The 12519-nt window shown below is 45.4% G+C and overlaps 1 protein-coding gene across 2 annotated transcripts in view; it reads right to left on the bottom strand.

Moving 5' to 3' along the window:
- The window catches only part of TMEM98 (transmembrane protein 98), a 342838-nt gene that overhangs the window by 43372 nt on the left and 286947 nt on the right, over positions 1-12519 (bottom strand). For both annotated transcript variants that reach the window (XM_086923789.1, XM_086923788.1), the window contains exons 6-7: positions 7628-7743; positions 4232-4291 (exon numbers count right to left, since the gene is read on the bottom strand). In XM_086923789.1, the coding sequence (XP_086779915.1) occupies positions 4232-4291; positions 7628-7743 (176 nt within the window). The remainder of the gene's footprint in view (positions 1-4231; positions 4292-7627; positions 7744-12519) is intronic.

The following is a 12519-nucleotide window of genomic DNA, read 5'->3' as shown; positions in this document are numbered from 1 at the left end:
GGGATTTGAGAAACTGCATGGAGAGTATCTATGCCGTGCTGGGGTTTTTCAAGGCACTGTGAGGCCTTCATGGTGCGGCGGTGTGCTCTCCTATTGCCTGACTGAAGGTCAATAAAACACCGTACCACAATTGCATTTACTTCCTTTGTTTCATTACTTACTCAGAAATAGTTGTGGGGGATCTCAGCCCTTCTGTGTCTCCCATCTGGTGCTTCTGCACCACCTGCAGTGCTGTGCTGTGGCTGTGGACGATTCTCATCCTCATCCTATGATTCAGTGATTTTGCAAGGGTGTTACCTACTTTGTGGCCAGGTTATGCAGCATAGCACATGTAGCTATTATTTTGCAGCAGATAAAAGGCCGGTACTGCTGTGCACCTCCACTTTTGTGGAGGCAGCGGAACCTGCTTTTCAGGAGTCCAAATGTACACTCCACCACATTGCGCGTAGATTTATGGGCAACATTAAATCTCCTTTCACTTGGGGTAGATGGAGTCAGGATAAATGCATGCACTGCATGTGCGCTATCACCTAGGAGGTATCCTTCTCCAAATTCACCCCCAGCAAGACTGATATAGATCCCACTGTTCTTGAAGATGTAGGAATCATGCGTACTCCCTGGAAATTTAGCAACGATGTCAGTAATGATGTGAGACGCATCACATATGACCTGTACATTGATTGAATATGTAGATTTGCGGTTACTGTAGATATACTCAGTAGCAGAGGGGGGGGCAGATTTGTATATGTGTCCTGTCAATGTACCCTATTACATTTGGGAACTGGGCCTTCTGATAAAAGTCCATCTTTGTCTTATGCAGTTCCACCTGTGTGCTGGGGAACCGGATGTAGTGGTGCATTCTTTGCATCATGGCATCTAGGAATGTGTTGAAAAAGCGTGACAGACAACTCTGTAAGACACCTCTAGCCACAGCTATAACGCCCTGGTAACTGCCAGATGCCAGTAGGTGCAGGCAACAGAGGACCTGTCTTGTACATGTGGAGGTATCGCGTGCGCACTTTGCGTCTGGTACTCCAGGAGTGGGTGCAGGTCACGTATCAGGTCTAGGATGTTGGTGGGGTGAAGCTTGTACCTCTCATAGATTTCTGCCTCTGTCAGTTGGAATAGTGTGATGCGTAATCTGTATACACGTTCCTGTCGTCTGCAGATCCTCAGTGCTGCAGCTTGCATCCGCCTTGCAATTACATAGAGGGCCGCCATTGTGTTCACGCAGATGCATTCTGGGGCTGTTTATATGCAGTGCACCTGTTTACCACATGCTTTGAGTCAGTGTTAATTTGCGACCCCAAATTAGCGATTTTTCAAGGAATAGGTATTTGCGAGTTTACGTACATAGATTTGTCACTTTATTTTGCGATTCCTTATTTAGCGACTCGCAAAATAGTGAGTGGGTGTGGCATATTCGCTGATTAAAGAATCTTTAACTGCCTTTATTTCTAGCGATTCATTATTTAGCGATTCGGTATTTCTGTCCCTACATGCCGCTTGGCTGATTTGCGATTGCAAACGTGGAAATTCTGCGAATTTCCGCGTTTGCAATTGGTATTTGTCCTCCTACATCAGGCCCATAGAGATTTCCGCCATATATTTGGGCACAGATTTACAGTTAAGTGGGAATAATTTATATAATTTCCCGGGGGGTTGGTGAAGAGACAGAGAGTGCAGAAAGTTCAAACCGACAGTGAAGACACCTGTCCTGAAGCGTCTCAATCAAGATCGAGTGTGCACATTTTGGCCCTGGGATTCTATTTAACTGTTTGAGCTGCGAACTTGGGGGAGGGAAGGCAGGGGTTCTGGCCTTTGGCGCACCAGTGTCACGCCCGCTGAGCGCAACCCTGTGCGCTTACATCATTTGGCACGTTTATGGCGTCATTCGTTCATCGGGTTCCAGCTGCTAGAGCGTGGACCCAGTGCCTGTGTGCGCATGCTGGTAAAAAAAGGAATGCCCCACTACCCTCGAGCTTTTAACACAGCTCTCCCCGAGAACGTCAGGAAACAATTTTTAAAACTAATAGCAGCAGTATTTTAAAACCAGTAGCAACAGTAATTATATTAAAAACAGAAAATAACAAAACAGATAAAACGATCAGGCTTCCGCGAGGGTTCAATGCTTCTAGTTACCGCGATAAGGGCAGCTGAGAGTCAGAATGAGCCCTTCACTGGTTGGGAGGATAAACCACAACTTGACAAATTTATGCTACAACAGTATGACAATTAAAAGGGTGGTGATTCGGTGTTCGTTAATTGTAACTAGCTGCGGCCGGTGCAGGTAACAGCGGTGGGACAAATTATTTAATTAATTTTCCCTCTGCATCCTCCCTCGAAATCCCGCCCCACCGCTGTTACCTGCATGGACTGCGGCTGATTGTAACGTTTTGTGTATAACTCGTTGAGAAATGTATATGCGAACGGAAAAAAGTGTAAAAAAATATGTTAAAACAAAACAGAACTTTTAGTACTGCCGGCAACATCCCCAGCTTCGCCAGTTTAAGGGTTTGCACCAGCTGTCTCCGTTCACAGTCTGTACCAAATGCAGGGGTTCCAAATGCATCTACTATGTGAAGGGGATTCCTGTAGTAAATACTTTCACTGTTGACAGTTTAAAGTACACAGTAGAAATGTGACTGCTTAGCCAGCGTCCTAAGGCAGCTGACCTCCGGCTTAGCTGACCATACCCCTCCTGCAACAGTGAGACCATCCCCAAACATTGTGCCCCCCTTCCTTCAGATTCTACAAAATTGCTACCAATGTCAACTTATTTAATGCTCTCTGAAACTGATGAGGAACTTCTGAACCCAAACAGTTAGCGTTTCAACGACACTACTCCTCAAAATCCACAGTTTCTATCAAGCTCTCTAAATTATTGTAATATCTTGCAATGTGAAATGAACTGTCATTCTTTAAATGTACCTTCACTGCTCCATTTTTTATTTTGTTCTGAAAAAACGAACCTTCATAATGCCTTTATCATGAGTGACCGAATTTCCTATTAAGTATCTCTTTGCTGCTCAATGCTCAACAATATAACATTCAAACACATTATCTCCTTTCTGTCTCATGCAAAAAGCAGTCATAAATCTAAGTCTTCCAACACAACTTAGATGACTCAGCTTTTCTCATAACTCCTCCCACATTTTGTGAGCCCTACGATCATGTGACATGAGACATGATGCAGCACCAACTGTCTAGAAACACGCATTCCTTCATGCTGAACACGTAACTGCCATTGTCATAGCCATTTAGGGATTCGTAATTCATAATTAAATCAAACCAATGTTACTTTACAAATCACATAGAAATTTAGATGGGCAACTGAATAACGGTGTTTCTGAATTAAGGGGCTGATTTACATTTAGGCATATGGAGTAATTAGTCACCATGACAGAGTACTTTACTTCCGCCATGGCGAAGGCACTCCGCCCACCGTATTTAGAGATGCCCACTGCTCCTGCTGACGACTCTTGCATTTTGAGGAACCATACATCAAACCCACATCTTTTTTTTTCAAAAGCAAAATAGAAAAAAACAAAAATGCCCCTCGCCATGGGAGCACTCTCCCATGGTAAGGAAGTAATTTCAACGTTTTCACTGCCACTTACCGCCATCTTTTTAATGGCGGTGAGAGACAGTGAAAACTGGCCATGTGTCTGTCCAGTCTAAATACAACGGATGGACAACCCTCGAATGGCCCTTACACACTCGGGCCGTCGAAAGTGCGTGTAGGCAGCAGAGACGGAGCACCATTTCCGCCAACATATAAATCAGGCTCAAAGACTCCATTCCCCACACTGTAATGACTCTGTGAGCGAGCCACATGCTTACGGAATCATGGATGACAATCGTATGGCAAGCATCATGAGATGTTTATATGCATCATCAGTCAAGGGCTGAGACCAATAATATTAAGTGGAATGACAGCTACTGGTAAAATATATCCACTCATGTAAATCTACCATTTTTTGTAGAAAAGCTACATGGAGATATCATACTAGTAAGAAATCTATTCGTGCAAAGTGAATGTTTGAGGGTAACATCAAAAACTGTAGAGCACAATCATAGGTGTGTGGTAGAGACTTCCATCATGACATGCACACAACCCCCACGCAGTATACTCGGGGGAAAAAAAGAGATGTCAATGCCAGTAATCCGGAAGCACAATTTCTGTAAACAATACAAGGACAATGCATTCTCAAAATATATAACAATTTACCTAGCGTCCAAAAGCTTGGGGTCCAGAGGCGGGTACATTGACCTTACCACATCATCAACCCTATATTAAAAGAAAAACACAATTATCATCAGCAATCAAGCACATCTAAAGAACTCTGTGTGGGGAAACATCCTTGACACTGCAGTCAATGCCACTGTGTGCCTTTACATGCAGTCACTACCCCAACTGTGCTGTTACCATGCGTTCCTTTACCACAAAAGTCCCTATAGCGAATTGCTTTACGGGATGTGTTGCTGGACTATTTTTGAATTTTAAGTCCAACACCTTCCCCACTGATACACTGACTGGAGTTGGAAAAGTAATTTTTACTATTCCACAGTTCAGCTCCGCCCCTAAGGGAAGCCGCTGTAACGATTTGCGTGGTAAAGGAAAGTGTGGTAATATCACAGTTGGGTACTGACCGTGGTGTAAAGGCATGTGTGAGAAATTCATACGAGGTTCCATCATAGAACCGTCTGTGTGCCACTGATATATACAGCTATTTGGAGCATAATTGGGCCATCAGATACGCTATGCATGGAACCACTTCCATTATTCTAATAATTATAATTTTGAGACAATAACCACATACAATTCAAGAAACATAGTCATATCTAGCCAAGAGGTGAGAAACAACATCCATTTTGAGTTACATTTAAGCTCCAGCAAAATCAATGGCTCAGCGCTTGTGTACACTGACACACAATCCTAGAAGAAACTCGGTTATACACAAAGAGTCCCCCCATTCCACAACAAACGCGATTACCGGTCTCTGGCCCCTCGCTACTGTGTACATGGCTAGGCACATATGTCTGTACTCCACATGACATACCGCTGCATTGATAAATCCCTTTCATGTGTATTGCTAACAACAAGTTATTAATATACCTGACAACATTTATCGACTTTACGAGTTCAAAAACTAAAACAATTGTGTTGAAAAGAGCGTAACACAAGCCAAAGGCAGGAGTGGCCTGGGCGATAAAGATGAAGCATAGCATTCACTGAGAGAAGCCCTGGTGTTGGTAATGTGTCAATCATGCATGATTATGTGCTGTTGTCCAATGAAGGATTTACGAAGATCATTGATACTAGCATCTTGGTTTGGTGATGTTTAGACTTTCTTTAAATATTTTTCTTTCACCCGTGTTCATTTTCTAGAAGTACCACTTCTGTGAGTCATGTTGGATGCAAGTTCAACAAACCTCTGTGGCTGGGGGTCTGTGCTGCCACATGGAATGGGGTCACTAGTCATCACAGCAGGACATGATGCTGGTCGAGTCAATGCATCCTGGAGTCCTGCTTCCCCATCAGCATATGGGATCATTGGAGAACTGGGGCATGACCACCTGCTTTGTTATGGTCATTAACCACGTGTGTACATTATTTCCACTGGCTAACAAGGGAGAAACGGCATTACATTGACCGAATAGTTCACCCATTGCCAAAAAATACTGCATGGGTCGGTCAGTGAAAATGATGACACAAGAACAATGATCACCAGGTAAAAGTGCGGCTGATTCAGAGGATGGAGTCAGCGCATGGAATCGTGTCCTTCATTTCTACAAGCATATTTCAGCTTTGAGCCTGCACATGGAATTTTCCCAATAGTGGTGGAAGCGTACATTAAAACATATGCAGTCCTTTATAGCATCTATACGTGGGAGTGGGCAGTGAATGTAGCCACTCTCAGTGGCAGTGAATCTGGTTTCAAAGTGGCTCTCTAATTGCAACACTAAAACAACTTTGTCAGGTACGGGTAAACCTTCAACAATCGACCTATAATCTATTTAGACACACTGTTTCCTCATTTTGTACTCTTTCCACCACCTCATCACTTAGCATAGTAACCTAGAGGTCAAGCAATAACTTATTCCTTTGACAAAATCAATAAGATAAAGATTCCTAAATATATATGTGCCTTTCTGTAACTGCCTGGGAACATATACATACTCATCTGCTCTCTCCAACCCTTTTCAACTGGACTTAAAATAGCCTTCCATTATCTTTGCTAAATGTTGTATAAAACTACCACCACCACCTTGTGCATATTGAGTCCCCACAGACCTGGTGAACACTGTGTGGTCTGTCATCGAGCACTGTATGAGAGCTTTGAAGGTATCCCAATAACTGAGTCTTGAGGAACAAGAAATTAATGCTTTTAACCTTCATTATTGCTGAGAACTTTACCGCAAACATTTTTGCATATGTTTTGTAGCATCCAAACTATACAAAGTACTTGCATCAAAAATAAATCCCTGTTTCAGCTGTGATCAGCTCGTCTCCGCATCCCAACTCTAGCTGACCGACCCAGCTAAGCTCTCTGATCTTCAATTGTAATCTACTCATTGGGCCCATTCTTGGCCAAGCCTCCAGCAGGGCATGACTCCACAGGATGTCCTGGGTGCACCTTGGGGATGAGGTAAGTTTCTACCGGGTCTATTTAGTCATAAATGTCCCGGACACTTAGGCTCCTAGCTGATGAGGACCAAGTATGACATAGTTTTCAATAAGGCACAGGTGTAGTGGCAACAGCGCCCAGAGCACCAATGGGCCCACTGAACCCCTAGGGCCTCATTTATGAGGCTGTGCGTCACTTTTACGCCGCCGGTGCGTCACTTTTTGTGACGCACAAGTGGCGTAAAAAATGCGCCTTGTTGCGCCATATTTACAAAGTGACGCATCTAGGTAGATGCGTCACTTTGTAAACCCCTGCGCCACATTATACCTGCGCCAGGTCTAATGTATGCAAGGGGGGCGTATTGACGCAAGGAAGGGTCGTAGAAGTGACGCAGTGAAATCTATGAGATTTCACTGCGTCACTTTTAGGACACCGTTGTGTCAAAATCTTGCGCCTGCCTCACAGCAGGCGTAAGACTGACGCGGGCCCTTTCACATGGGGCTTGCCCCATGTGAAAGGATGCATTGCTGGAGTTGCGTCACTTTTGTGACACACTCCAGCAATGCGTCACTTTTGCGCTTACAGATACGTCAGAAATACTGACGTATCTGTCACTCCTTGCGACATGATGCGTCATACATTAAATATGACGCATCAGGAATGTCGCAAGGAGTGCGCACTGAGAAGTGACTCATCGCTGCTTTCATGCAGCAATGCGTAATTTCTCATAAATGAGGCCCCTAGTGATTGCTGTATTGCGTAATCAGACAAGCAGCAGGAGGGGGGGGGGGTAATTCCCCTCCTTTCACTAGTGCCCACAGTTTCCTGTTTACATCACTCACTCGTGTGTTGTTTATTTATTTTTTATTTAAGTTGAGAACCCGCCCCAAAGATCTTGGCAACAAAACTTGCAATTTCTGACCAGGCCAACTGTGATCACTAGATGTGCATGCCTTACCCCGATTATAAAGGAAGGTTAAATGAGCACCTCTAACCTTGGACTGATTCTCTTGGCAACAACAATGATGTCACTCAGGCTCGCCGGAGACTTCATTTTAGCACCAGATCCCATAGTCATTGCAACAAGCTTCTCAGTCAAAGTGTGACAAATCTGTAAAGGAATGAGCATATTATGAATCCCTGAATGACTAGACCAGAGGTCTCATTCATGCCGCTGGTTATAATCATATCATGTTTACATACTGCTCAGTGACAGATCTACTTCTCGACTATGGGCAAAATGGCCACCCAGGAATAGTGCACGTGTTCACTAGGTATAAAGAAATGAACTGAGTGAGCTCCAGATCAAGATATAACTTGAAAGTGTGAGCTAGAGAGAGAAAAGAGAGCGAATATGACAGGAAAAGTGATTCACGTCCTCACAGAATACAGCAAAAAATAAATCCTGAGAGGATCTATGGCACATAAACAGTTATAGGAGCAGCCTTCATGGGCTTGTATTGCATTGTATTGTGCATTTTGCAAGTATTACCCCGATGGCTCACTTATTTGTTACTGAGGCATTTTCGTTTTAACTGTGCTTGTAAGACTTGGAAGGTGAAATAAAAAACATAACCTGTGAGTTCACTACGATTTGGCGAAGGGGTGTGGCTGCAGCTTCTCAGTGCTTTTTCCACAAACCTACAATTTTGCCCCATGCATTTATTGCAAAGTGTGTTGCAGATTTACAAGCCCCTTGCAAAACTTTTACACCGCCGGTGCGTCACTTTTGTGATGCAGCAGCGGCGTAAACAATGCGCCACTATGGAACATATTTACAATGTGACGCATCTAGTGATATGCGTCACGTTGTAAAGCCCTGCGCTACATTATACCTGTGTCAGGTTAAATGTATGCAGGGTGGGCATTCCGTTGCAAGGAAGCCCCGTAAAAGTGACGCAGTGAAACAAGATTTCACAGAGTCACTTTTACATCCCCCCTACACCAAACCTTACAACTGCTTGTAACAGGCGTAAGGAGTGACTCAGCACAGCAAGTATAGGGCGCCTCTGAGCAGTGTTGGAGTTGCTTTGCGCTTGCGACACAACTGCAACAAGCGTTTGGCTTATGCGCAGCAAGGCCACGGCAAAATCTGAATAATCAAAGCAAAATCTTTGTTGGAATTTCTCTCAATTACAAAACAATATGATCAGTTTTTCTTTTTTCTTTTTTCGGAGCCCCTTTTAGAATTTAAATTTGCATTCATTATCTAAAATCCATCCATACATTCTCACACCATATAAACAAACAATGCCCACCCTGGGATAGCTTCACAAAGCCCTATTTCTGCTGTAGCACTCTCAATTCAATATTGTATACACAAAAACTAGTAAGCTTGGAATATAAGGTCATCTATACAGTGAAACAAAATTCAAACTTTAGTAACAAAATGAATCAATACAGATTGGCCTAACACAACTGCAGCACTGCGTCACCTATATTCTGACAGATGCGTCATGCATCTGTCTATCCTTGCGCCACGGTGCGCCACATTGTAAATGCGGCGCATCCATGGTGGCACAAGGGGTTTCAAACGGCATGCAAAATAACTGGCTTATCCCTGCTGATAAGCAGGGATGCGCCAGTTATTGTAAATCTGCCCCAGTATTTTTATCATTGTGTTTGTATTGTGTGTGTTGGACGACAAATGATTTATGTAAACAATCTAAAAGGAATATGCTACTTACCAGTATGCATCTGTTCTTGGCATAGAGGGCTGCAGAGTGGTACATTATGAATAGATCGCCATCTGGGGTTGGGCTCGGATGATTGCACTTGTTTTTCTCTTGGAGAAGTCTTTTGTCGTCACGAGACTGGTAACTCTTCCTTTGGGTGCTAGTGCGCATGGGCATCGGCTCCATCCTTAGATTGTTTTGCCATAGTAGGGTTAGATGGAGTAGTATGATAAAATACAGATAGAAATGCCCATGTAAGTGTATCTAAATAAGATAGTGTTGGAACAGACACAGGTTTCCGGGGAGGCTGGGAGGGCATCTACCACTCTGTAGCCCTCTATGCCAAGAACAGATGCATACTGGTGAGTAGAAGTTCCGTTCGAGGCATATGGGCTGCAGATGGTACATTATGAATAGACTATACAGCAGTTATCTCCCTAGCAGTGGTCACCAGTGTCTGTTGTAACAGTCTGAAATAAAGTCTTTACTACAGCTTGTCCCACTCTAACCTGTTGTGTTGTCTGCACATCTACACAGTAGTGTTTTGTGAAGGTATGCGGTGTAACCCAGGTAGCTGCTTTGCATATGTCATCTAGGGGAATGTTTCCTAAGAATGCCATAGATGCTCCTAGTTTATGTGTAGAGTGAGCTCTAGGAGGAACAGTTAATGTCCTCTTTTATTTAAAGTAGCATATTTGTATACATTTTACAATCCACCTGGCAATGCCTGCTTTAGAGATGGACTGCCCTTATGTGTAGGAGAAAACGCTACAAATAGCTGTTTTGTCTTTCTGAAAGTTTGTGTTCTTTCTATGTAGTACAATATTGCCCTTCTGACATCTAATGTATGTAGGGCTCTTTCTGCTACCGTCTGTGGTTTTGGAAAGAAGACTGGTAGTTCCACTGGCTGATTGATGTGGAATGCTGAAATTACTTTAGGCAAGATTTTGGGTTTGTTCTAAGAACCACTTTATTTTGGTGTAGCTACATAAACGGTTCTTGTATTGTAAATGCTTGCAACTCACTTACTCTTCTGAGTGAGGTAATAGCTATAAGAAAGGCCACCTTCCATGTGAGGAATTGTATTTCACACCTATGCATAGGTTCAAAAGGTGGTCCCATTAGTATGGTAGGTACTATGTTGAGATTCCAGACTGGGGCAGGCGGTAGTCTTGGTGGAATGACTCTTTTGAGGCCTTCCATGAAAGCTTTTATTGCTGGTACTTTAGGTTTAAAGTATTTTATTGAAGCAGGGTAAGGAAGGAAAACAACAAAGTACATGAAAAAAAAAGAAAACCACATGTGCCCCCGTACTCAGTGTGTAAGGTACATTAGATACATCAAAGCAAGTCTTTCGCCACATTGGGCACCATCATGCTTGAAAACACAGCTCGCGCACCTGTGGGTGGAGACAAAAAAAGGGGGGGGGGGAGGGAAGGAAAGGGAAAAAGGAGAAAGAAAAAAAGGGTGGGGAAAACAATCCTGCCCCATTTCCTACCCAGCCAACAACCCCCCAACTCTCACATCCCGTCCCCACCCCCTGTACTGTGCCATCAACCACTCGCTCACCCCTCTCAGCAACCTATTGTTTGCCCCCGCTACCAAATGCCGGTTTAGACCAATCAAACAGGTGGGTCTGGCGGCGGTGTCAGCCGCAACAGTCTGAGATACCTAGGGCAGGTGATTTCTTTGAATTCAGAGCACAACAGATTATGGAAAGGTGCCCACAGCTCCTCAAAAGCATCTACATCCCCTGCCACCACTAAGGACAGCTTCTCCATGCCAAGGACATGCCACAATCTGTGCAGCCAGCCGACAACAGTGGGGAGCGTGGTGGAGCGCCAGTGTATGAGTATGTTTTGTACAGCTGACCCCAAAGCTATCGCTATCTGTCTACCCCTTTTAGATCTGAGAGGGTACATCAATCCATTCGGCAATCCCAATAGGACGTAGGCAGGGAATCGGGGCAGCTCTATCCCAAAACATTTGTCAACCTCATTGAGGACCTCCTCCCAGTAAGAAGCCAAAAGGGGGCAGTCCCACAAGATATGAGTAAGCGTGCCATTCTGACCACAGTTACGCCAGCACGTCCTCGGTATTGATCTATCCATCTCATGTAGTTTCTCAGGAGTGCGATACCAATAGGTTGAAATTTTGGTGAAGGTCTCCGTGAGCCCCGTGTGATAGGTAGAGTGGCGCGCCCGGTAGGAGATGTGGCCCCATTCAGTATGACTCAGCACTCGACCAAGCTCCCGCTCCCAGCGCTCCCTACCCGGGTTGTGGATATGAAAGGGGGGGCGGGGGGAGCTGCAGCATTTTGTACAAATCGGAGATGAGCTTAGCGTCCGACGTGCGAGTGACAAGCCAGCGCTCGTACTCCGTGATCTCCCGGTCTGTCGTCGCGCGCACTTGAGGTTGTAGTGCCCAGTGGCGCGCCTGCATATACCGCATGCGCTCCGTCTCGGGGAGGCCATATTCCCGACGTAGGTCCTGGAAGGGGACGACCCCCTCTGGGCCATATATATGATACAAGGTGTGGCAGCGGGCCGCCCGCCAGTGATCGTAGGCGCCAGGCTCCATACCCGGGCCAAAGTCCGGATTGCCAATCAGCGGCGTGAAGGGAGAGGGAAAGGTAGTGAGTTCATGCCTAGTAGCCACTGAGTCCCAAACCCGAAGCGGGACCCGCGTCACAAAAGAAGCGTAAAGGTTTGGGGGCCGATGGGCCCGTCTCAGGAAAGGCACCTCCTGTAGCGTTCTGCCTGCTACCGCCTGGTCCTGAAACAGCCAGTGTTTATCCGACTCCCACCGGCTCCACTCCACCAAATAGCGCAATTGGGCGGCCTGGAAATATTTCTGCAAGTCTGGTATCCCTAGTCCACCAGATTCAGGCGCCAGCGTAGCTATGGTCCGTTTGATCCGGGGCCTACGGCCTTGTCACACAAAACGTGCGATGGCCGATTGAGTCTCCGCGAGCCATCCTTTGGGGGGCTGTAGCGGGAGCGCCCTAAACAGGTATAGCACCTGAGGTAGAAGGGTCATCTTCACTGCGGCCACCCTGCCCAGCAGCGATAACGTGCCCTTATCCCACCGGGCCAATTCCTCTCTGATTTTCATACTCAAAGCTGTGTAGTTGGCCGTGACCATCGCAGGAAGCGAGGGTGCCAAGAGGATCCCCAGATACGGGATCCGGTCCCCCGACCAGCTCAAAGGGA

Source organism: Lissotriton vulgaris, chromosome 5, assembly GCF_964263255.1.
Source record: "Lissotriton vulgaris chromosome 5, aLisVul1.2, whole genome shotgun sequence".
Classification (NCBI taxonomy): Eukaryota; Metazoa; Chordata; class Amphibia; order Caudata; family Salamandridae; genus Lissotriton; species Lissotriton vulgaris.
The sequence above is the reverse complement of the archived record's forward strand: the minus strand, read 5'-3'. Positions and strand labels throughout refer to the sequence as shown.